Here is a 25639-nt window from a genome sequence, read left to right as displayed (position 1 = left end):
GCCAGCAAGAATCCCATTGTGAGTTCGTATCTGAGTGTACACACCGATTTGAACCTCGACACAAGTACTAATTGCTTGAAGATCGATACTGAAAATTCACATTAAAATAAAATAATATCCGTCTCATAAAAAGGCGACACAATCGGTGATGGCGATTTCCTTGTAACAAACGTACCCAAAAGTGCCAAGTAACAAAAAAAAAAAAATAAAAAAAATAAATAAATAAAAAGAAATGGCTGCACCAATGCAATTCAGGAGCCTAGGGAAACTATGGCTGACCTAACGGTACATTGCTTGTCTAGGATCTATCGGAGCCTTTAAAGCCGAAAACGACGGAAAACGCACCTCCACTTTAACTTATCCAACCATATAAAACATATCAGGTGCAGGTACAGCTGACTGGTCTCTGACACCAATGCACCTGAAAATTCTTTGGTGTGTGGGCTGGTTCCCCGAACTACATGGTTCAGGGCATATTCTTATACATTCGCACACAGATATGTTTGCATAAGCGGAGGCGTGTGTAACGTACGAAATTGTTATTTATTTTTTGGACTGGTCGTACACTCTTTCACTCCCTCTCTTTCTCTCTCTCTCTCTCTCTCTCTCTCTGTTGCCTGCACACGTGCATGCAGTGTGTTGATGAGTTGGTGTATGTGTGTGTGTATAGTATGTGTGTGCGCTGTGTTATGTACACAGCTGTATCGCTTGCAATGGAAGGCCAACACGTGCGTGTAGACACACACACTCGCTTTTGCCTTGGCATGCACGTGCTCGTTGTAGCCCCATTCGGCGCATTTACCAAATTTACCGTGTAATTATCAGTAGGTAGGAGAATGATATAAATAGCAACAAATGCAACAAGAATTGCACAAATAAGAGGTTTTGGCGTTTTCTTTGCAAATATTGAATATACTTACATATATCTGCTGCACGTATGTGTACGACTGTATGTATGCCTATGTTTTGCATCTATTTTCCATGCTTTGCTTGCTAGACTGCTTTATTTGTTTGACTTGCCAACAGGCAGGCGGCTGGCTCTCTACACATTAATCGACATTTCATTTTGAATTTTCATTTCAATTTCCCACATCACGATTGCATGCACATATGCATATAAGAAGAATTTTCGGTTGACTTTTCACCAGCAGTCCATAATAATGCAAATCGTTCTCTGCATTGTCCATATTGTGGGCAACCTTTCGAACACATACGAATACATATAAATATAAACTCACAGATACGAGTACGTATGTGATATTGAATAATAGCCAATGCTCTGGTAGCGCAATTTAAATGGGTAATCCCACTATTTGAACTAATCCGCTTACACTGTGAAGCAAAATGCATGGAAAGACACTAAGCGCCTTTCAAATGCCATTTAGTTTTGTTACGTAAAAGGGTTATGCAGTATAGCACATAAAATTAGTATGTACAAAGATAAATAAGTTACATAAATAGTTAATCGCTTTACGAGTACCAGGCCTTGCTTCAATATATGACGCATTAAAAGGGGATTAATTAAAATTAGCTTAAAAACGCATTTTTTTTATAGTTCACCAGTTCACTTAATAGGACCTATTGGTTTTAAATATAATTTTTTAATTTAACTTCAAACATCATTGACATTTTGTTATTCTAATAATCTTTCATTGGCATGAATCCAATCGTATATTTCTAGTAAATATTTCATGCCATCTACTCGTATGTGCTCGCATTTATAGCCTTTTCGAAATAGCTTTTCACATTTTTCAAAGTAAAAACTATAATAAACAAGAGAGAACGCTACAGTCGAGCAAGCCCGACAGTGTAATACCCTGTACCCAGGTAAACTTCCGTCACTGAGTTATATGCGCCCATAGCAGCAGCAAAAAGAGGAAGAAGAAGAGCGAACTTGTTGCTGCAGTTTGTGGGGGTTGTACTGGTGAGAATTTGTTTCGCTAATAACTTTTCTTAGAATTGACCGAATTTGATAAAATTTTAAACAACAGTAGATAATTGTATAGAAATTATGTGTGCAAAGTTTGGTTTAGGTAGCATTTGAAATGTGGACGCTATTGACGAAATTCTGTAGCGGGGGAAGGGGGGGAAAATTAAAAAAAAAAAAAATAAACTCGTCCTTACTCGGACCTAGGAGAATCTGGATGCCAACTTTGGTTATTCTAGCTTTTATAGTTTCTGAGATGCTTGCGTTCATCCAGACGGACGGACAGACGGACAGACGGACGGACATGTCTAGATCGATTTCTCTCGTCATGCTGATCAAGAATATATATACTTTATGGGGTCGGAGATGCTTCCTTCTGTATGTTACATACTTTGCACAAACCTAATATACCCTTTTTACCCTACGGGTACAGGGTATAAAAACTATAGCATACAAATGTGTGGGTATGGACTAGATGAACAAAAGCAGCACAGTAGACTTTTTACTTTTCCTTTTCATTTATGAGTGAAGTGATTTCCGCAGTAGTTCTTGGGATGTACTTCTCCTGGCAGCGCGTTCAATGGAGGGCACTTTCCGCAAGCAATACTTGAACTGTATAGAAAAGGCGCATAACAATAAAATATGCAACCTTTTGTTTGCACACTCCTTCGTACATTTGTTGTGGTTCCGCCACTATGGTGTTGCATTGTTCGGCTTGAATGTACAATGTAATCCGCATACATTTTGAGACAATTGGTGCAAGACATGTCGATAAACTCGGGCATTGTCTGGCCATTGAGGCAATGTACAATTTATAGTACGAAACGGGATATCCGTTTACTTACAAATTGGTGAAAAATTAAGTTTAATCGATATAAGGATTAAGTTTATTAGTCTTTCATTTATTGAAATTGCGAAATCGTTTGCTAAAAATATCTGATTTTTTTTTTTACTTTTTCTTCTATATTTTCATTATACTTCCAGTTTTCCAAAACAATTGCTTAGTATTTATGTTTTTCTGTGATTTCTTTAAATTGGTACTACCAGTAGTATACACATTCGACTTAAAGTTGGAATATATGAGTCGGATGATAGCTGGGAATAAGGAAATACTATATAAAAAGTCATGGTCATATTTTAAAAAGCATTTGGGCTTACATATCCTCGCGAGCAAAGCGCAAGGTCTCGATTAGACGGGTTAGGGGTGCATCGCCAACGCAAATTTTATATATAGTTGTGAACAAGGGAAATCTGTAGAAGAGGCACAACATTCAATGTTATTGCTAAGCAATTTGGCCATATATATATCAACTACTCACTTTTCCTCAAGACCCTTGTTTGACAGCATAATGTTGACCATTTCGGCCGTAACTGGCCCTAGTGGCTCATGGCCAGGTATGAGAATATGCTCCAATTCACTTAAAGGTTGTCCTGTCTTGACAAATGCCTCGGCTAGCTTGCGATTACGATTGGCTGAAATAAATAATTTGTTAGGGTTTCAACTCACTCAACTGTTGTGACTCAACCATAGCAAGAAGTCACCAGATCGGAAAGGCCGCAAGCCTCAAAAAATGTGGCCATGCGACTGCCAGGGTAGAAAACGTCCACAAACTGTATGATCTCCAGGAAGCCCCGTCGAATAAGGCCAGCTTTTGTGTTTTCATTCAATTCCATACCATCCGCACAGCCGGCACCAAAGGCAATTATGTTCTGCACGAGCGGTGTTAGGCACAAAAATAAAATTATAACAATTTGAGATCCTCACCCGTAGTGCAGCGCAAATCTCGACACAGTCGGCATCGTCTGTGACTACTACACGAAAGGTGTCCGATTTAAAAATGTCGGGCAGTACGCGAAAGAACTTCTGATCCCTACAACCAATAGTGCCTTCACAGTAGTTATCGTTGGAGATCTCATGCGCTAAATTACAGCCAACGAGTACGGAGCAGGGTATCTTCAACTGGCGCATAATAATACCGGAAATGAGGATAATGTGACCGTCGTCACCACGTTCAAACCCCTTGATGAGTGAGACAGCATGTGCCGTTGGCTTGACCTTTCCGAGTAAAGTTCTGCAGCAGCTGCTTACAAAGGTCGGCGGTATGGCAAAGATGAGAATATCGGCATCGCGAGCAGCCTCCACCACATCATCCACAGCAATCTCGAAGATACACATATAAGTTGTTAATGCTAAAGCTTTAGCGGCAGCAAATTATCTTATGACCGTACTTACTATATTCGGTGGTAAAACGTAATCGGGCATATACTTGACATTTATGTGAGTTGTGTTGATAATGTCCGTCAATTTTCGCCCATCAATATATTCCTCGTACACATACATATTTACGAGGGGCTCCAGCATCTGGTGACGGGCAGCATTATTTCCCACGTTGCGCGCTATTGTCGTGGCCCTGCAAATATACACATAAATGAATCAGTTATTACCCTCGCTAAAGAGAATACGAGAACTACCAGTTTCCAGAGCCAATAATACAAACGAAATGCTTATCCCCCATTCTTAGTACCGAAAATATTGAAAATGTTTTTGTTGAATGTTATTTATTGTTCTGTGAATATTAGTTGATTGTATTTCAAGTATAACAGTAGATGAAATATGTTCACCAGCCAACTTAATATTAAATTTTTTTATTGTGATTTATTTATTCCTTTTGACCCATCACTATTGAGCAAACTAGTCTGCCAGAATTTAAACCACCATGATGAGATTTTGAGCATAAATTTCTCGTTCTTGCCAAGATTTTGATGTGTAAGCCCTAATTATGAAGCTAAGAGTCGGCTTAGACTGCCATAACATATAACTATCAAAAATGTTTTTAAGTTATTTTAAGCGATACTTAGCCCATTTATTACTGGACAATTCTTTAAAATAAGTTATGGTGTGGTTTGTAAAAGTCTGAATAGTCTTTTTAAACTAAATATATACATCATATATATAGTACATATACGAGCCATCGGTATTACATGTTAAAGATAAATTTGGTGCTAGATATACATAAGTAAAACTGGAAGTATTATGCCAATAATTCGAAGGTAGCACTAAATTTATCTTTTAAATTTAATATCGATGGTTAATATGTACTTAAGAGTATAATTTTATATTTGTATATTGATGGAATGTTGGCGAAACAAATAATTCATGAGTAAATGCATGCTTGCGCTGTATTTACAAGATAATCAAAATAAAAATTACGTATGCGTCACGTTCGCACCACTGACTGGCAAATAATTAACTGTTGACTGGCTGGCTGCTGGCTGCTGGCTGCTGGCTGCTGGCAAGCCGTCGGGTATCGACCGTGGCACTTTGCTCGTATGGCCTGCCTGCTTTGTTTGTGGCAAATATATGAAGCGTCGTATTTATTTTTTAATTACGTCGAGTTTAAAGTTGGCTGCGCGAGTATTTATGAGGAGCACCGGCAGGAATGCCGGCACTCCCTCCCACTTAATCCAGAAAGTTTCCAGCTAAATAAATAAAATATCAAATTGTAAGTGCTCATAATACGAGCAAAAGCCAAGTGAAAGTTTGACAGCGAAATCAATGTGCAAGAAAGTAAACACTTTTAAAATTTGCGTGCCCCTCCCACTGTCTAGTGAAGGAAGGCGCGAACAGAAAACGTTGCGAGGCCCCGAAACGCCATCGGATCACCCTCTTTCCCGCCCATCCTGCGCCAGGCACTCGACTATGAAATCAAAATGGATGATGGCAAAATGAAAATGGAATTTTTAATGAGTTGGTGCAGGCAGGAAAGGCCGAGCTCAACAGAAAACAATAGCGACCAGCCAGCATCAAGTTTCTGACTGCAGTCAAATAAATGGAGTGGGCTAAGGGTTTGAAGGGCTGAAGGAATGATGCTACGGGAGTCGTTTGCATGCCAAGTGCTTTTAAAAATATAAACGTTATTTGTGCAGCAGTGAAACTAAGCTTATATACTCGTATTTATATTTTTCAACGTTTTTTTCCACTATTTATGCTGCTGGAAGCTTTGTAAACATTGTTCATTTTTTTATAGTTGCTCTCGCACAATAATATTTTGCAATTGGACTGCAAAATGTTTTCACGATATTCAGAAATAAACATTTTTGTTTAAACAAGTTCGTTATTTACAAATTAATTTTTGCGGTAATTTGAAATTGTATGTATAGCAACACATTTTTAATAATAATTTGGAACTTATGCAAACAAATTTAATTGCAAATTAATTTACTCCTCTAATTAAATTCATGAGCTTAAAGTCAGACTTTTTGAAGAAAATGTTTGATATGCTTTGCGATACGAATTTCACTTTTTCACGAGTTTTATTTAATACATTTTAGTTCTGTTTACTAAAAAAAAAAAATTAAATACAACTAAAACATAAATAAAAAGAATTCAAAAAAAGCTAAAAAAATTGTTGAAGTTGATTTAGATTGTTGTTATTCATAGATAATATAGTCCCAGTTGTATTCCAATACAAATTTTAACAAAAGTGCGATCTGCATGTTTGATCTTAGTTCTCGTTGTTCAAAATATTAAATTGCTTTGATAGTACAATAGCTTCTTGTTGCCCTTTCACCCCCGAAAATGTTCCCTGATATTAATATAAGAAAAATTTAAATTAATCAAATCGTTTCGATTATGCCTTTGATTACAATTATGTGGCTATGTAATTTAAGATATTTTCAAACTCTTTAGATATGATATTAACATGCATGGATTTGTGCAAAGTTAATTTTTAAAATACAGTTCCATGGACCGAAATGAAAAGCTTGATGAACAGTCTAGCTGGTAAGAGTTACTCAAGATTGGGACCTGCGTCTGTTGAAATAACATCCATGCAGACTATAACATATTTTGAAAGGTTAAAGCTTCATATTCATATATTTACATTATTTGAGGTCGGGCACATTCACACTCAAACAGACAAATGTATTTGTGCATTATTTTCGAATTTTATTTTTTACCATATGAAGAAGAACTTAATATTGGGTGTCTGCTTCGTATTCTTTTTTCCTCATTTATTGCAGCAAAATTTCGCACAAAGAGCAACATATTGTATTCGTAATGTTTGTACGCATTTTTATGTTTTTACATTTTTCGTTTGCCTTTGCGCGCTGCTGTGACTTTTCCTTCTTCGCCCCCTGTGCTCATGCGTTTTTCCCAGCTTTTGTGTGCCACTGTTTGTATTTTATTACATTTGTGGCTAATAAAACTTTCCACCTACCAATGCGCCTCACACTTTCTCTTCGGCTGCGGTTACTTGCCACAAAGCGCACGCATCAAACTTGCCGACTTACTTGCCACAAAAGCGAACAGGAAGACTGCAGTTGTGTGGGTGAGGCAGAACCGGGGTATGAAGGCAGATATGTTTTGTACTACAAACTTGAATCGTAAATAAAATTATGCCAGTGTTTTGTATGTCGGAACGTGATTTTGTCTGTGCGCTGCCAGCAACGAGAAGTGGAAGCAGAAATCATAACTCAGCTGAGCGATCAATAATATGGCCTAGAAGATGTGTAATTATGTTTACATTCCACTAAAGTTCTCTACAACGGCTGTTCGATGAGAATGAAGTGTGCTCCAGTTGATGCTTGAATGAGCGCCTTCGGCATGGCATCAATCACAATACAGTTTATTAGTGAAGCTGATTTAAGCTTTTGTTATTATTGTATACAACTACGAGTTTATACCGGATATAGGCCCGTTTAGAAAATAGTGTAATTTAATGCATCCATGCCATCCAACATGACATCCTTCTTGTAGTTCAGCCTGTTGGATAATTAATTATTGATTAGCAAAGCCAAGGTTAGGTCCTTTGTATTCCCCCAACTTCTCTTACAAGTGCATTTGTATTGTTTTAAGTTATATGGTGGCTCTTTACCTTATTTTGAAATATTATTTGAAGGAAAAATGTCAATGCAAAAGTTTTAATTTTTTGAACTATACTATAAGCCACAATTAGTTGAGAATTTGATATATCGTAGCTCTTTTGTATTATGATAAGTTCGGAAGAATGTCTTTTATATCCAAAGTGTACAAATATATGGTGTATTATGATTGTGTAAAGCAGAAAAACGCATCTTGTACTCCATAAAATAGATATATTATATTTTAGCATAATGAGACAAGTCCGCCCGTCTGGATGGATTTCGCTTGGATTTAGACTCTCCTAGTGTCTAGACACCACCAGTTTATTTTACTATTCACTTCTTCCAGAACTTGGGTAATACTATCCACAATTCCAAATCTGCATTAACTAAACTTTACAGGCGTAAATTATAAGTATCTCACTGAAATTCAGAATCTCTGTTATTATCGTGATACTGGAGAGATAGCGCTTGCTAGCAGTTGACTGCGTTTGACTCTAGTAAAAACTTGAATGCATCAATTATTGTAAAAACTATTGCTACTCGTATAGTAGCTGCCTTTCCCACAAACAGAAGTTTCTTATTCTATATAAACTTAATGTGCATCCCAGAAGTCATGAGTTTGCCTTCGCCTATCAAACAGCAAACTTTCACGGACTCTACGTTTTATACAAGTTTTGACACTTATTAAGTCTCTTGAACTCTACAATTATCACTCATACGTATGTACATTGAAAATAAGCAACCCGTGTAGTATATAGTATGAGTATATAGCCTGTTGTTCGTTGCTTACCATTTTGTTTCGGTTACCATTAGATATATGTTAGTATGCTCGTAGCTGAAAAGTTTTCCAGTCTACTTTAAATGGCATTAAATTACGCGTAAAGAAAGTTTCGCCAAAGTTTAAGGCTATTCTCGGCGCGACTTTGACTGAAATCAGATACAGATACAAGGCTTCTTTGCCACTAGAGTGAAATTCTCTGCGATTGCGTGAGAAATGCAAAAGGCAAAAAGTTGGTCATGTTTTGTGCGTCGACTAAAACAACTGAGGCAGGCTTAACCTATAGTTGGAATGACACAAGGGGAGCGACGCATCACCATGCTGAATAGAAATGAAATCGAGATAAACTACTTACAATATTTACTTTTAATTGGAGAAGTTCAAAGCATAAACAAATGCCGGCAAAACTTTTTTTGCCTCGCCTTGACTATATCGATTGCAATTATACAGAAATAGACACAGACCTATGCCAATAGACTGCTGTCAGCAGCTTACGAGTATGACTATCTAATTAAAGTGAGCAGAGTTTTAGAAAATGCCTTCTAGATCTGGGTTGCATCTAATTTTAAAGTCAACAGCGTAAAAAACACAAATAAGCCGCGTCTGGTGCAGTTTGTTTATAATTTTATAATTTTCCTTTGCTTCTTGTTTTGGCATATTTGCACCAAATGGTCATTAAAATATGAAGCAGCCGCCTGGCCGGCAATTAGATGTGTTTGCTAGTCTGCCCTCTCTGCGCTTTTTTCCTACTTTTAAGAGCGGACAGCTCAAAGTGCCTATTGGGTCAACTACATTTAAATTACTCTTCAGTTTAGACGCTGCGGTTAAATAACTATGAGTGAAGTGTGAAGGCTCTTCAATGCTCTTGCTTTGAGGTTTTGCGATGAAATAAAAAAGTGATAGGTGGTGAAACGTAACACTTTCGAGTGGTCTCTTATATGAAACCGTTTGTGGGCAGAAATATTAAATTTATTAAGTGTTTGAAGGCATGCTTTAAATTCGCTTTTAAGCTAAAAATATTTAAAGACTGGAAGTTCTTGCCCCGACAAAGTTTCAAAAATTAGTTGGTGGGATTTTTTCCTTAGCTCAATGCCATATCTCTGGGGCCTTTTTAGGGTACTTCCAGCAACGGTGACAGGCAACGCAGCTGAAGCGAACCTGAAAGTATGTCAACGAAGCTATTTAGCAAAACTGCCGCCACTTTCTTAGTGCGATTTTTTGCGCTGCTTTTTTGCAGCGGAGCATGACGAGCAGGATGAAAATGATGATGATGACGATGGCGGCATAAATAATTAGGCGAAGCGAGTCGATGAGGAGCACTCTGGAAACAGGCGTGTCTCCTGTGCATCTTCAAATCTAAATTGTTGTCGGGCTAGTTACATGTAATTATGTCGTTTTCCAACTCCTGTTGCCTGCAAATTCTGTCTGAGGTGTAGATAATACTATATATGGTGGAGTGGTGGTGCATTAAGTATGGCGCGATGAAAGTTATGTGCATAGCTTTCAAAATCAGCAGACTGTGAGATTTCAAGCGGCTTCTGCATTTAAGTTGATTGCCAATTTAATCGTGACACAATTTCCGCTAACACAACGCGCACCCAAACAGACAAACATAGATTAGGCAGCAGCGCCCAAAATGGTACTCGAGTAGTAAGTGTGAGTGTGTGTATGTGTGTGCGCGTATCTGTGTTCATGTGTGTTCTTATGTTCTTAGGTATTTGAGTGCCAGCAGAGAGAGAAAGAAGTAGCTGATGTTATAAGATTGATACATTTTGGTTTCACGATACAAATATTGTATTTTTATGAATACTTCGATTTTAGAAAATAGATGGTGGACTTTTATTAATAGCCCATAGACTTATTAATATTAAATCACATTTAAATAATATGCATCATCAAGGTATCAACTTTTCTCGTCGAATGTCTGTGACCATCGTCTCTTAATATAGCCATGTAGCTTTGCCCCGATTTTTGGTAATTTTCCGATTTGGGTTTAGGAGTGTAATAGTCACCAAAGTGGGAGATTCAGCAATATTTTTGTAAGCATTTGGCAGTGTAATTCATAATTTAGTCTCGTAACTCTGAGCAAGCATCATTTTTAAATAATTACGATTAGTTGAGAGTAGGTGTAATACACATCAATAAAAATATCCAAAAATTTTCTCTGATAAATGAACTAATAATGTTGTACACGATAAAGAATACCATTTGAATCATTTCCCAGCTGTTATAATGTGAGAAATATTGCCTATGTGTGGTGTCAACAAAATGAAGCGGGAATTATGTGTGAACATCTCATAAGAGTTTCACATAATGATTGGTCAATTATTGTTCACTACACTTATATTTCTTTTGTTCAGATTTGATGTGCAATTGTTACAATAAAATTTCAACTTTATTTTGCCGCGGTAAAGCCATTTTCATTTGTGTGCGTTATAACAGTGACGATAAATGTAAATCAGCCTGCATTTTTTGATTTTTTATGGGATCCTACGCCTCTGAAAATTAGACAACTTGCATACATGGATAATATTTCCAAAGCATTTCTAAATGCAGAAAGAAATTATGTTGAATAGGAAAGCCTTACAGAGCACACAGGGTAGTTATGGTTGGTTTCTTATATACGGTGCTATCGAGTTTCTCTGAGTGTTGTGTTGCGAGCCCATCATGCGCTTTTGGCGTTACTTTCAAGTGATTTTGCTCGTGCAGCATAGCTATTCAAGCAAATTGTGCTATTCTGCATTTCTATCCATTTATGTACATATGTTCGAATATATAGTGTAGTATCTCCGTATCTATATACACACATGGGCCTCATTGTTACTGCTACGACTGTAGGGCTCTGTTCTCCATTCACTGGAGATGCCTGGCTGTGTCATATTTCCAGAGTCATGCCATTCTTCTGCTGGCACATAATTCAAATACGTGCCGCGCATATGTCCGCAGACCACTTTTTATATTGTTAATTTGATGAAAGCAGCGCAAAAAGTCTCCTCCCCGCCCCACAGACACACACACACACACACACACACACACTACTGACAAAGAGGCAGACCATACGTGATTGCAAATAAAGAGGTGCAATAAGGAACGCTCATGCATTTCTGTGTGAAGCTTTGCTTTCGCTTTGGTTTGCTTTTGTGTGTGTGGTGTTCATATAAAGTCAGTTGTTAAATTGGTGGAGCCAGCTTTGGGGCTTACGTTTCTACATAGCGCACGAGGTGGTTCTTGTCGTTATATACTGGACGCTCAGGTGGTTGGCTGCATGACATTTCTTCTTTTTTTTTTGGCGCTCATATGTTGGCGTGGTAGTGAGCGCGTGTGGATATTTATTTTGTTCTTGTTGTTCGTGGTTTTGTTATGTTGCCGCATTCTTACTTTCATTTTGTGTGCCATTTTTCATACAATTTTTTGTCCGCCCCTCAAATAGACTTTAAATATTTTTGCACTAAATTTATCTGACGGTTGGGCGTTCACACATTCGCATGCCTCGATAAGATTTATGACAAACACCTGCAGTTTTACATATGCACTGAGAGCAGAGGTGGTCGGGAGAGTTGGAATATTTTTCACTTTTATTCAGCAAACATTTAAATTCTGTGCTTGTTTTCATTTAAATGGCATTTTCTGCATGCGAGCAAAGAAAATAAAACCAAAATGGAGTATTTTTCGATAGCTATTTTAAATTGTTTACTAAAAATGACAATTTTTCATATCATTTCTTTCTTTTCGCTATGATAAAATACGAGGGACTACTATTACATTTAGAATTTAAGATTTTGCGCATTTTAAATGGATTCATTTTGTGCAACAAATAATTCTCCAGAAATGTATTTAGCATGAATCATCCTTGTAAGTTAATGTTTGTATTTTTTTCTAATTGCACATGAAAGTCATTTTCGGATTTCAATTATGAAGTTATCTGATTTGGATATGGATAACAATAATAACCTCCAATAACTGTACTCGATAACGGCCAAGTCTGCATTATTTTACTTCAAACTCGTATGTACATGTGTACATAACGGTTATTATATGTATATAAATGTATATATAAATATTTGTATTATTAGCTGCTGAAATCGTGCCTTTAATCATCCATTCCTCAATAAGAGGAGTCTTCTTTTAGCGTTGCAAGTATTAGATTACTTTTAAATTATTACGCAAGTTAATATATAGTATTTAATTATCTCCAACTTATAATTTGGTTATTTTCATAGTAGCAATGGTTAACAAGAGTTATCCGGCGGCGAATCACCTGTTCACGTCATTATTTTGTTATTATTTTTATTGACTACAACTTTAAAGATGAGGCGATCGAAGTTATGGCAGCTAAATAAAATAATGAGGCAATATATGGTTTGTAATAAACTAGTTCTGCGTATTGATCAGAAAAGTCTACAAACCAAGTTTTGTGTATCTGGTTAGTGCGGCTCAGAAGTATTCGGTACTCATCCAGACGGAACCATACATGGGTTATGCCAATGTTAACATTGTTTCCATAACACAATATTGAATGTTTCAACAGTATATCTCAGTATATAGAATAATGCTTGCCATTTCTTCTTTTTTTATATTTTTTCTCAAAGGCAAAACGCCAAATTTGCATTTGAGATATTATAAATCACTGCGATAAACTACAATAAGCACCTGAAAATGTTTATGATTCGAAAATGTATGCAACGTTTTTTCATATTCAACTAAAAGAAACTTCGGCAATTTTGCCTTCCGTGCACATTTTTTCTGAATTTATAACGAAAAGTTTTACTTTTTGCAAATCACGTTTAACACCTGCGGCAGGTTAAAGTTCAGCAGTTAAGTTAACAAATAACAAAAAGAGAAACAAAAATGGAAAATAGTGTTAAGAATCGTCCGCAAACTTTGCGAATTAAGGGAGAGCAACATTTTCATACTTTATTTAGCTTAGCGGACGTTTCATTTAAAATGAGTTAAACTACTAATGGTACTATAATGGGCGACCGGGCGATATACTACATATATTTTCCAAAGTCGGAATTTGTGTTAGCTGATTACGCAAATCGCCAACTTATACTCAACTAAGTAAACACAGTGAGCTTGCAAAATATATATTGAGGCATCTCCTTAGGCCTTTTCACGGCAGTGCGAATAGTCGTGGACCGTAATTCGTGCGGCTCGTAAATTTCAGTGTCTTCGTTGTCACCGATTTGACTTCGTCAGGCGGACAAACTATACGAGTATGCGGATAAAGTGCGCGCTCATGAAAATATAATGCGTGCCCCTTTGATTAAAGTTTAACTATGACATAGAGGCGCCAGAATGCGAGCACATTTGTCCTCACACCTATCCCTGGGCAAAGTTAAGCGGCAAAATGCTCGGGGCAATTTAGGAATATGAAGATTTATGGCTAGGTAATCGACACAGTAAGCCCATAAATTCGAATACAGTGCGAATGGCAATTGGCGATGAGCCCAAAGGTAAATTGCGTATTGAATGTGTATTCCAACTCCAGCGTTTATGGCTTCGCTCTCTAAAGATTCGCTGGTTAATCAAGTCATCTTATTCTGTACGCAATATTCGCATAAGTACAAATGTACTATACTTGTATATTCGTTTGATGTCTACCTGAGAGAATATTTCAGTGCGTTATTGAGGTCTTTTGGTTTCTCTCTCTTTCATTTGGTTTTTGTACATATTTTAAAACTTTTAGAAGGCCACAGAGAAGTTTTCAACTTTCAAAGTCAAATATATAAAAAATGTTCAGCTGTTTTATATTCCTTACCATTGAATTTTGTTTCTCACGCAGGTGCAACTGATGGCCCAGCACAAAATTTATGACTATGTGACCAATAAATTAAAAAACTTTTATTTGTTAAACATGGGTTAGAACGTGCTGAGTGTTGGCTAATGCTTTGCCCAAAGCATGTGTGGGTGTCGTCTAGCCCAAAAAAACTGCAATTCGATGAATTAACGCCTCTCTGCCGATTTAATTGAAAAGTTTAAAGTTACGCAAGTGGCGCTCGCCTGGCCGACACGCCCATTAGAGGCAATTACAAATGCCGTTAAGAAGACGACGCCAGCCATTTCACACGCACCGGAAGCCATTATCACAATGGACGCACAAAGGCAACTACAATTCTCGCATCCCTTGGCCTTCCCGCTTCCAATTCCAATCCGCTTCAGTTACAACTGCAGCGTCTCGCTGGGTTCTCTTTATCGTTAAGTTAATTATATGTTTGTGCGACCAGAGGTAATTACAACTCGGATTTCATTGTCGTCCCAGCCAGTTTGGCTGGGGCTATGTCTGTGGCTGTCGATGATGTCCGTGAATTGTGCACAACGCACCCGCTAAGTTGTAATTAATTTGAAAGCAAACATCGTACGCCAGCCTTTGTCGTCCCCGCCCCCGGCCCCGGCCCCGGCCCCGCCATTGCCATCGCTCTCGCCTTCGCCATCAACATAGACGACGCCTTCTGATGTGGCTGACGGTCTGCTGCCTATGGCTTCATAGCAAGAACTTTATGGGTCTTGTGTGCAAAATTAACGTATTCACACACACGCACAACAAGGCAGAGGCATATATTAAAATAAAATGCCGCCCTTTTGCATTTGATATGAGCCTTAAGCTGGGCAAGCGACCTGTCAAAATAGACAGACATATGGGTTTATTGCGCGTCCCTTGTAAGCTCATTAGGAGCAAGCCATTACATGGACCTGGACGGTCCGAAGCTCGGACGCTCAGACCGTAACCCACAATTATTCCAGTAAATTTGCTTTGAGCTAGAATATTTACAAATTATGCAAAGCCGGCGTTTAGCGCACTCGTAACTTTGAAAACTGTCAAAATTATCTTGAGCAAAAGTTTGGCGACTCTCCGGAAAGTGCAGGAAAAGTGCAGCGAGCCGAAACAATTTAAAAAAGACCTTGATGCAAAAGCAAACTTTACATTAAACACATTTCATTAAAAAGCGTAAAACAGAGCGCACAGCGCACAATCCATTAAAACTGACCAAATGAGTTGGAGCAAACTTTTCTGTCCATTTTACTACATGGCCGATTTTTTCGGTCGCTCTGAAATGTTTGCAAATCCGTTTGGCATTTTCCAATGCTTACAAAGCTTTTAAACATTTTCTCGAAAACTTTTCTTGTTTGTGACGAGTGTTCGCAACATTTTTTATTTGCAAAAGTTTTTAATAAGCTTATTTTTTAGTTTCGTTTGCATATCCGCTTCTCTTACAGTAATACTTGTAGAAAGGTTCGATTTTGAGAATATGTAGAATATATATTTAAATGTATTCTCCTTTTTAAATAGAAAAGTTATAATTCGCAAATAAAGTAAACAATAATACAAATAATTGAATAATGTATTCGCAATTAATATAAAAAACAACTAAAAACAAGAGAGAACGCTACAGTCGAGCAAGCCCGACAGTGTAATACCCTGTACCCATGTAAACTTCCGTCACTGAGTTATATGCGCCCATAGCAGCAGCAAAAAGAGGAAGAAGAAGAGCGAACTTGTTGCTGCAGTTTGTGGGGGTTGTACTGGCGAAAATTTGTTTTGCTAATAACTTTTCTTAGAATTGACCGAATTGAATAAAATTTTGAACAACAGTAGACAATTATATATAAATTATGTGTGCAAAGTTTGGTTTAGGTAGCATTTGAAATGTGGACGCTATTGACGAAATTCTGTAGCGGGGGAAGGGGGGGGGGGGGAAATTAAAAAAAATAAAATAAACTCGTCCTTAGTCGGACCTAGGAGCATCTGGATGCCAACTTTGGTTATTCTAGCTTTTATAGTTTCTGAGATCCTCGCGTTCATCCAGACGGACAGACGGACAGACGGACGGACATGTCTAGATCGATTTCTCTCGTCATGCTGATCAAGAATATATATACTTTATGGGGTCGGAGATGCTTCCTTCTGTATGTTACATACTTTGCACAAACCTAATATACCCTTTTTACCCTACGGGTACAGGGTATAAAAAACATTCTCGCTGGCACAATAAAATGTATGTTGTACATATATTAACTACCTTTGAACTAGAAATAACATAATTTTATATCATACTATAAAAACATACAAGTATGTAACCTCTCAAATTGTGAAGGCCCAAATCGGAAGATCGAGAACTATGTATGTATACCATGGGAGGCGAAGCTTATTTTTGAATTTCCTGTGAGTTTATGCAACACTAAATATCTTATAAAATTAGAGAGAAATAATGCAGAGCTTAGCCGGAAACATGTCATAAACATTCAACGAGTTTGTTACACATTAATTGGCAAAAAGCTACCTGACTGTCATTTACGAGCCGAAACAGCCGTGAGAGGCATTCCAAAATAAATACCTAGAAGTGTGTATGTTGACATTCTAGTATGTATACTGTGGTATACATATGTATGTAAGTAATTAGCTAAATGTTGTTTGGGCAGCAGAATTCAAATAAAAATAACAACAACTGCCATCAAATATCAGTGGCCATGCAAAACAGTACGGTCTGTGGGGCTCGAACATCAACATGCTATTCCCAAACATCATATCTCATTAGTGGCAGCATTACTGTATTCGTCAGGATAATGAAGATTATCCCTTATATGTATATATACACATAAAGATAAAGATAATTTCGGCTTTTTGCATGTCCATACCATTTTTGTTGTTGTTTTTCTGTGCAAAGGTCAAAGGAAGTGCACAAAAATATTTCTTCTGGCCAAAACATTTAGTGTTGTTGTGTCTAATTGCATATTCGAGAACTGTGATGTTTGCGCTCATGCCTTGGCAATGGACGACAACTCACAATTATTTGAATATCCAGCTGTGCGCTGTTTGATGTCGATGTCGCCTGCAGACAAAATGGATGGCCACAAAGGTCCTCACCAATGCGGCACGGCATGGCACTCACGCTCACGCTCACGGACTGCCCAAGCTGTAATATCTAATTAAAAGCATGTCCATGGAACTGGCACGACCAGCATGCTGTTAATTTATGTAAGCATATTAATGCCATTCGTTGCTGTTGTTCGACTCGTTCTCTTTTTGTAAGACCTCTAAAGTTTTGGCCATAACTTAAAGCGCACACATAAATTTTGCATTGCTCGTTCCATACATCTGCGCCACTGGCATAAATAATAAACAATGCCAGCTACTAAGACATAATTATTCTCACTTTAGTTTGTCCAATCAAAAAATATGTGGGCCTAGTAGGCATTGATTCTTTTTTCGGATTTATTAGTATAAGTATTTCAGTACAGATACACAGACACGGAAAAGTTGTAAAAAAATTCCAGATTTTCTTCTCATTTTGTATTTTTTCCGATCAAAATTTTTAGTGAAAAATGGATGTTGACATAGACGAATCTGAACTGCAAGGTGAGGGCCAATCACCTGGGGAGGGAGCAGCCGAATTGAACCTAAATAATGAGCGCTTGGATTGCGAAAACATGGGTATGTTCAACACCCCCCTAATAAAGATTACATTCCAACTATATACACACTTATCTCAAACAGACGACGTTACGCGAAAGGTTGTCGAAATAATTCGCCCATCCTTCTTTACAATTGTCTTCCGTTTCTTTGGCAATATTGTTGGTAGGTATTTGGAATTTGTAGTATTATCAGTATTTTCTGAAAATGCAAACTTAAACATAATTTGTTTTTTTGTTCCAAAGTCGACGTAGTCCGCACCGTCTTCTAAGCAGAAAGCAATATTTGGAAGCCCATATTTGGAAGATCTCTGTCGTAAAGGGTCCTGTGCCAATACATGCTGTGGCGTTTTCTCCATTACTCCAATGATGCCTCTTCTAATCCTCCCAAGTATGAAGAGCTTTTCTCCCCAAACAGGAGAAAATCAAGCGACTGCTTGGATCAGGACATACTCCTGTCATATCAACATCATTGTCTGGACAATTAGTTACAAATGTGCATTTTTTAGAGAGCAATAAAATATATAGAGTGTCACAATTTAAATGGCTAAGCAACTTGAAAACACACTCCAATCCACATAATTGTAGGAACAGTCCGCGCTATCTACTAATGAAACTCAGTTATGTAATAATTGGAACAAAGGCTGCCTTACTCGTATTTGTATTTATATATTGTATGTAAAGGTTTAAAAAATCTGCTCAATGACAAAATGTGCTGTCATGAACGACCCTCTGGCAGTGACAGGTTTGGGATTCTTGGTTAGCAATTATCTCAGCAACATCACTTAGAAAGTTCTCCATGTTCTGAGGATCGTGCAAAGCTTTTAAGTTGATGTTCTTCTTGTAGTCTCCCAAAACTTTCCAGCGTCTCATGCTGGCAATTACATCGCCGCAAAAGTCGCGTCTATGCTTCTTCTGCCGCTCCAAAATCTCCTGCTGCTGTTTACGTCGCTTCTCTGTACACAAGGGAATATTATGTGGATGCGTAAACTTTGCACGGCCCTCAACTTACTCTCGGCTAGGCTCTGGGTCACCCTCTGGGCATGCTCATCGCGCTGGGATTGCTCGTAGAGGGCAATGACCTTGTACATGCGTCTGTCCATGTCTTTCGTCGAGATCACGTAGTCGTCATGTTGTGGCCCGCATATGCCCGTGAAGTTCGGCCCAGCATAGGGCACATTGGTGTATCTTGCGGCTAACATAAATCGTTTGCGCTGATACTCTGCCAGCGCAGCCCGTGAGCTCATGACGGTGCGCACGCGATCGTTGTGAAAGCGATAGTTCATACTGGCGAGCAACTTTTCGACGCGCGAGAGGCAGCTGGGGATAGACAGGGGCTTGCATAGGTGGACCACAGTCTGGTAATATAGTTTGCCACTTACTGAGAGTTGCGGATTGAGTAGACGCCAGGTATGCTGTATGTGCGTTGCAGATGGTGCAGGTAGAAGGCTATGCAGTTGAGCAGATCCTCGGCCGCACTCCTTTGCATGCGTCGAAGGCTGCTTACATCGTGCACAGTCTGACGCACCCACCAGCCGCGGAAAAGAGCCTGTATTTTAATCGCCGCCCGATTATAGTGCTCAATGATGCTTCTCTGAAGCATGTCCTCGATCTTGTTGAAAAAGTTGTGGCGCACATAAAACCCTCGCCACCATCTCTGTATGGTGATGGCAGCCCAGACTGTTAGGTCCTGCCGTTGGCGATAAAAGTAACCGCGCCAGGCGCTTTGAATCCGTCTAGCAGCCTTGAATTGCATATAGTCCCGGATGAGTAGCTCGGTTCTTCAACGCAGGCCATTACTTAAGCTGAGCTTGGACCATAGGTTTGTTTCAACTTACCGCGAGAGTACACGTTCAACCTTCGGTTCCTCCTCCGACTGTTCATCCCAAATTTCGGTCTCATTCGAGAAATTGCTACAAAACGAATATACATATATTCCATATATCTGGGAATGCATTTTGAAGGCACTTACTCAAAATCGACGTCGTGAATTGAAGCTAGGGTTTGTGTATCCATTGTGGTGGTCTGAATACGTGTGCCCAAGGGCTTGGTCCTCATATCGCGGAACATGGCTGACTATATTCAATGCTATATATATATTGATTGATTGATTGTGTTTGTGGTACCTTACTACCGTATGTACTAAGTATGTATATGTATGTCTTCTGTTTTTTGGAGTAGTGTAGATGTAGAGGTAAGTATAATAATTGACATTAGTCAGCTGACTGACATTTCAAAGAACCCTCGCTTGAACGTCAAAATACTATCTAGACCATTACTGTTTGCATTATTCAGATTTTTAATGGAATTTTCAAATGTTCACAATTAGGGAAAATATTAAAAAAAAACATACGAAATGTGGGCGGGCAATAAAATTTAATTAACGATTTGTCCTCAACGAACAGTAGTTGGCGCATCATTGGTGATACCTATTTTTCCAAAATCAAACTTCAGGTTAACCAACAATATCAATTCCAGAAAAATAAAGAAATATAGCAAACTCTCGTGGAGGCTAAATCACTCAAAAAAGGGCACGAATTGAGTCAACTAGAGAAGAAAATAGAAAAGGTGGATATTAAGTGATCACGAGATGCAACAATGAATCACTCACCAATAATATTGCCAAAGAAATTGAAGAGAACTAATAGAAACAGCTGCCCTCCGCCGCTCTTTTCCTTCGAGTCTTCATTTCTAGGATCACAGCCCGATTGCTCGTTGGTGGTTGCTGGGCTGTCTGCATCCTGAGCTCGCACAATCGCACGCCGAGCATGAGCAGCTCGCTCCGCTGCTTCCATGCTAAATCTACTTCTTTAGAAGTTAAATATAATCAAAATACTTTCTGTTTTCTGACAACTTTTTCTCGACAAAATTCAAAAGAAGGTGTGTACGGATACTCCTGATAAATGTATGTATTGTAATTTCTAGGAAGTAGCTGCTGGAAGCACCACTGTACTAATCACATTAAGTCTTTTACTGATCCTGCGAAAAAGGGAGTGAACAGGAAAGGAGCGGATCAGGGCTTGATTGTTTGGATGAAAGGAGAAACAGTGTAGCAGAGCAAATTATATCCAGAAATTGGAATTATTTCAATCTACATCTTAAAAGTGTACTCCAAACGTATCATCCATACCTTATTGGTTGGCATCATGAAATATAATCTTAAACAAAGCTTTTGTTGGCGTTGTTGTCTTGCTACAGTTTTCTAGTCATTGTTGCTGTCTTTTGAGAAATACGGGTGATTCCATTTTGTTTACGGTTGATGGGTGGATTGTATTTGGTCATTACAAAAATTTGTATTTAAGGTGGACAATGAAATTTCTTTAGAAGTGCCTCACTGTTTCGAAAAAATGTGGATCCGATTAACTAGGAACTATTTTAAAAAATTGGGTCGAAGAAACTTCCAGGTCTATTAATATCTATTCTAAGTAACCAAGCTTATTCGAAATCTGTACGAGTAGGTACGAAAATATTGGATTGTAATGCTTGAAGGAAGCAAAATATGGTTTGCGAAACAGTGAAGTTTGTTGTATTTCAATAGAAACCTTTGATTAATTGATAACCGGTATTTATAAGTTTTGCTGCCATTTTGAGAGGTACATATGTGAGAATATTTTCCTTTTTATCCCGTTATCCTCCTTATGAGCATTGTGCTCGTGAATTGAATCCACAATTGGGCCTGGATGGCAGGAGTCAGAGCCACTGACAGTGCATTAATCAAAAACTGTACAGTATGACTAATTCTGACATGTCCTTTGAGTGCCTGTTGGTTTTGCTATATTTTGGCAATTGTGAGCTACCAGTTGTGTATGTGCACGTCACCTAAACAATACAGCTAAACAGTAAAGCCAGCTACACAGCACACACCTGTAGTACGTACACGGAAAAATACATATACCCACTTTCCCACATTGAGACTCACGCCACGGCCAATATAGCAAGTTAGACTAGTGCTCATTCCTGTGCATTTTATAGCCAGCATTTTGGGGCGTCGCTCGGACGCGCTCGTAAATTCTGCCAGGCCAGCAATGCTGCTCTTTGTGTTGTTCGGGTGTGTACTAGTATGTTGCCGCCTCGCTTTTGATATATGGCTGTAGCTCCGTTACGGGTTAGTACTTTTCAAATTAGATTTAGGAACGGCCGCAGCCAACGTTCAATTTCGACAGCCTTTCCGTTTTCGCAATACACCACTGCCATAAAATTTGAGGGGCGAATCCAAAAAAGCTGGGCAATATTTACACAACACAATTTAATGTCATGGTTAAAGGTGAATTGCCGATCAGTGGAGGCGTTTAAGGTGCAACTTTGTACAGGTCCAATCAGTAAAGGACACTGTTAGAGATGCGATTCGAATACTATTAGAAATATATGTGCTGCACTTTCTGCTAACGGCAGCGCCCACAACTGAGTGGCATATGTTTGAAGTTTAATTTATGCCACAGAGCGTAAACCGGTCCGAACAGCAACAACACCAACAGATGCTGCCCCAATGGAATGGTGCACACATAGGATACCCTGGGGAGACGAAGTCCCCAAAAGGCGGTCAACAGCAAAATGCAGTCAGGTGTAAAAACTAATTTACACAATTTATGTAACAGAACAATGAGAAAGTTAAAGCACATGCACGTATACAAATATGAAACCGCAAGCTCTTTGGTTCAGGTGTATTGTATGCCATTGTTTCTGGGTTTATTTAAGCGGCACAACTGAGCAATTCCATAAATCAATATATCCAAAATTGTGTGCTCTTCAATAAATTAATTAAAAAAGCCTTAATAATAAAGTAGATGAAGGCAATTGAAAATTGGTTAAACATGTTTTGAAAATCAAAGAGATAAAGCAATGCAAATACTTTTTTGATAATTGGTCCAAAACTAAAAGTAATTGTAATTTCTTAAGTAAGTGAAATAAATATCTTAAAACGAAACCTTTACATGGTCTTACTAAAAACATAAAAAACAGGACACCCACCGTGTCAGTGTTTTTGTCCTGTTATAGGACAGGGGGAAGAGCAAAAATTTGTGTTTGAAATGCACGGTTGTGCCTTAGATGTACATGCCGGGTAAAAGACCACAGCAAGAAGTTGGCATAAAATGTCTGAAAACGACCCCAGAAGCTTAGCACCACAAAATCTGTTTATCGGAACATAACATATGACATACAAATATTTTGATTAAGAATTTTATTAAATTTTTCATTTAGATGCGAAATTGTTTGCTATAATGTTGGCTATGGAACTCACATTTGTAATCACATGCTAGGTCACAACTTTGAAATGGTGCTCTAAAATTAAAACTGATTGGCTCGCTCCGGACGCAATGTCAGTTCCAAGCGCATCATCATCAGCGTCAATATGACGAGCACATAAACCTCAGGGCTGCAATCAGAATCAGAGCTACTGCCAACTTGTCAACTGCCTGCACCCAACCCGCTCACGGCACCTTGTCCCCATTCAGAAAAGATAGTGAAAACTGCAAATGGCGTCAAGGGCGCCATAAATGAGAATTTCCGACTCATTTCCGTTGTTTGTGTGGCTCATTTGTGGCGAATAATGAGCATGAGGCCAAATCGGACCAAGCAACGACATGGTTTGCAGCCACAGCCACAGCCACAGCCGCCCAATGTAGGTTATATTGATTTTCATTTAAAGCACAAACTTTGCTCGAATATCCTTCGGCTGCAGCGCATACGCGTTAGTGTGTATGTGTGAATGCTTTCTAATGGCATTTGGTTTGAAATTATTATGAAATTTATTGCAGCATACCTTCAGGCGCACGTTCTTAAGAAGTAGTTAAGGAACGAAAAAAATACGAAATTATAGTTTTTTGTACACCGGAACCATTTCTCATATCGAGCAACGGCCACTTATATACATATCTGGAATTGAGAGCAGCGTTGGCCATAACTAAGATTTAAACTGCTGGCACTTGTGCAAGGCCTATAGTATATTTAAAGGAAACTCAATAACTAGTCGCTTAGATACCACAATAATTTCGACGCGTGCTTGCCTGGATTTATTTGTGCATGCGTGCATAATTAAATGCAACTGCTATACAATTCAATTAGATCGAACTTCGGAAATGTACAAAAATGCTTACAGTTGACCAAAATTTATGTTGCTACCACCCCAGGCACAACCTTGGCACCAACAACAGCTGGCCTCGCTTGCCTTCTTTGGCTAGACACCACATATAAATACAGACATTTGAACTGCTGCTCTAGCCATGTATGTTTGAATATGTGTGAGTAGAAAGATGCATATCCTAACTAGGGCTGGGAACAAGTTCAATTTTATCTAATGAGCTTGCGAACTAATTCGCTGACTTACACTTAGTATGTACGTATTTTCTTTGCATTTTATCAAAGGATCACATTTCAATCATTTGTCATCATCAGAAGGCATCAATTAAGAAAATAATAGAACAATTTAACAATTTCAAGAAATGCCTATGAAGGAACAGAACGTTGAATAAATTGAATGGTTTATAAACAAAATGTCCAATACGGAAAAGTTCAACTGAACTACAATGTACTTGTACAACACTAATGCAGACATTTGTACTCAGCAAAATCGCTCGTAAATTTTTGTAATATGCCGCTGTCGTGGCGCGATAAACGCGACACATGTTGATACAGCAAACAAATAAAATATGTCCCCTAAATGGAGCTTGCGGAAGACGCGCAAACACATAAACACACACAGACAAGTAGAGGCTCCATCTCTAGCCACACTTCGTTGTGGGTTTTTGCAGAGCAACAGAAGATTTATGCAGAAATAATCGTGTGCCCATAAATTATTAGAGGCTAGCATATACAAGATGCTAATCTCAATGTTATTGACAATAAAAGGCATAAGGAATGTTTGCCTACAGAACTAAATTATATTACGAGTACATGCAAACATGTCAACTAAGTGCAGAGAGCTCAGTTTGAACTTCGCGGAAGCTAATCATTTGTATTTGCTATATTTTTGAAGCTATGGGCTAGGGCCTCTTCTTGTTATGATCACCAAAAATACTATAACGATTGCAACACCACCTCTATTTGAAATGATTTCTCCAAACCCTAACGGCAAACAACGAAATCCGATTATTGAAGAACTGTTTAGCAAACGGTTTTTAAACAATTTTGTAATTTGTAAAAGCTGAAAAACTCAAAATAAGTCTTCAAATATTACGGCTGCTGGCTTGTTTCAATATTGTTCGCAAATAATGTGGACTTTACCTTTGACCGTAGAGGTTTGAATTAATTCGTGAAAGGCTGAATTCTTAGTTCTTGTAGTCGAAGGTTAAGCTTTAGAATTTCCCCTTTACTTCCAAAGAGACAGAATAGGTCAAAGTTGCATTATCCGTTCAAAAGCTATAACCAATTATAAAAAGCCACTGAAAGTAAATTAACAAATTGTTCAGGAACCCACATTTAACTATCAACGTTGTATATCTTTCTCCACCTCGTTTAGATGTTTCTTATATTGATATGAATATCGATATCAATGCAAATACTAAAGCCATTAGTTGCATAGAGGCTGAAAGAGACAAGACAACAAGTTTGGCGCATCTATAAATAAAACCCGATAGTACTATACAGCACTGGTGGGAAAAATAAGTATTAAAGCGTTCTCATCATTATCCATTTCTAGGCTACAAACGGTTTCGATTCGT

At 38.3% G+C, this 25639-nt stretch overlaps 3 protein-coding genes across 4 annotated transcripts; 1 reads left to right on the top strand and 2 right to left on the bottom strand.

Moving 5' to 3' along the window:
• Positions 1-2808: 2808 nt before the first annotated feature.
• LOC115633787 (glycerol-3-phosphate dehydrogenase [NAD(+)], cytoplasmic) lies at positions 2809-4533 on the bottom strand. 2 transcript variants are annotated; one of them, XM_030531262.1, is made up of 7 exons: positions 4400-4533; positions 4161-4338; positions 3693-4088; positions 3454-3637; positions 3247-3400; positions 3086-3178; positions 2809-3022 (listed from the first exon to the last, which is right to left on the bottom strand). In XM_030531262.1, exons 1-7 carry the CDS (start codon positions 4441-4443, stop codon positions 2992-2994), a joined length of 1080 nt encoding a protein of 359 aa, XP_030387122.1. In that variant the 5' UTR covers positions 4444-4533; the 3' UTR covers positions 2809-2991. The 2 variants fall into 2 exon arrangements, with proteins under 2 accessions (XP_030387122.1, XP_030387124.1); XM_030531264.1 differs by lacking the exons at positions 2809-3022; positions 3086-3178 and having other exon boundaries at positions 3361-3400; positions 3470-3637.
• A 13272-nt stretch (positions 4534-17805) lies between these two features.
• On the top strand, positions 17806-18525 carry LOC115634247. Its single transcript, XM_030531841.1, has 3 exons — positions 17806-18003; positions 18067-18147; positions 18228-18525. Exons 1-3 carry the CDS (start codon positions 17895-17897, stop codon positions 18251-18253), a joined length of 216 nt encoding a protein of 71 aa, XP_030387701.1. The 5' UTR covers positions 17806-17894; the 3' UTR covers positions 18254-18525.
• Positions 18526-18630: 105 nt separating this feature from the next.
• On the bottom strand, positions 18631-20156 carry LOC115634172. The gene is made up of 5 exons (XM_030531757.1): positions 19954-20156; positions 19820-19894; positions 19364-19762; positions 18994-19301; positions 18631-18937 (listed from the first exon to the last, which is right to left on the bottom strand). Exons 1-5 carry the CDS (start codon positions 20049-20051, stop codon positions 18681-18683), a joined length of 1137 nt encoding a protein of 378 aa, XP_030387617.1. The 5' UTR covers positions 20052-20156; the 3' UTR covers positions 18631-18680.
• Between the last annotated feature and the right edge of the window lie 5483 nt (positions 20157-25639).

Source organism: Scaptodrosophila lebanonensis, unplaced genomic scaffold (genome assembly GCF_003285725.1).
Source record: "Scaptodrosophila lebanonensis strain 11010-0011.00,11010-0021.00 unplaced genomic scaffold, SlebRS2 tig00000001-arrow-pilon, whole genome shotgun sequence".
In the NCBI taxonomy this organism is placed as follows: Eukaryota; Metazoa; Arthropoda; class Insecta; order Diptera; family Drosophilidae; genus Scaptodrosophila; species Scaptodrosophila lebanonensis.
This window is presented reverse-complemented; position numbering and strand designations above follow the sequence as displayed.

Bases quoted from the DNA above. Each gene is read 5' to 3' on its own strand.
- LOC115633787 (XM_030531262.1), bottom strand. From the start codon at position 4,443: ATGGGGGATAAGCATTTCGTTTGTATTATTGGCTCTGGAAACTG. The intron at 4,339-4,399 runs GTAGTTCTCGTA...GTATATTTGCAG, and splicing joins ATTATTGGCTCTGGAAACTG to GGCCACGACAATAGCGCGCA. The intron at 4,089-4,160 runs GTAAGTACGGTC...TGTATCTTCGAG, and splicing joins ACGTTTTACCACCGAATATA to ATTGCTGTGGATGATGTGGT.
- LOC115634247 (XM_030531841.1), top strand. From the start codon at position 17,895: ATGGATGTTGACATAGACGAATCTGAACTGCAAGGTGAGGGCCAATCA. The intron at 18,004-18,066 runs GTATGTTCAACA...TATCTCAAACAG, and splicing joins CTTGGATTGCGAAAACATGG to ACGACGTTACGCGAAAGGTT. The intron at 18,148-18,227 runs GTAGGTATTTGG...TTTGTTCCAAAG, and splicing joins TTTCTTTGGCAATATTGTTG to TCGACGTAGTCCGCACCGTC.
- LOC115634172 (XM_030531757.1), bottom strand. From the start codon at position 20,051: ATGTTCCGCGATATGAGGACCAAGCCCTTGGGCACACGTATTCAGACC. The intron at 19,895-19,953 runs GTAAGTGCCTTC...TTCGTTTTGTAG, and splicing joins ATTCACGACGTCGATTTTGA to CAATTTCTCGAATGAGACCG. The intron at 19,302-19,363 runs GTAAGTGGCAAA...GTCTATCCCCAG, and splicing joins TACTCAATCCGCAACTCTCA to CTGCCTCTCGCGCGTCGAAA.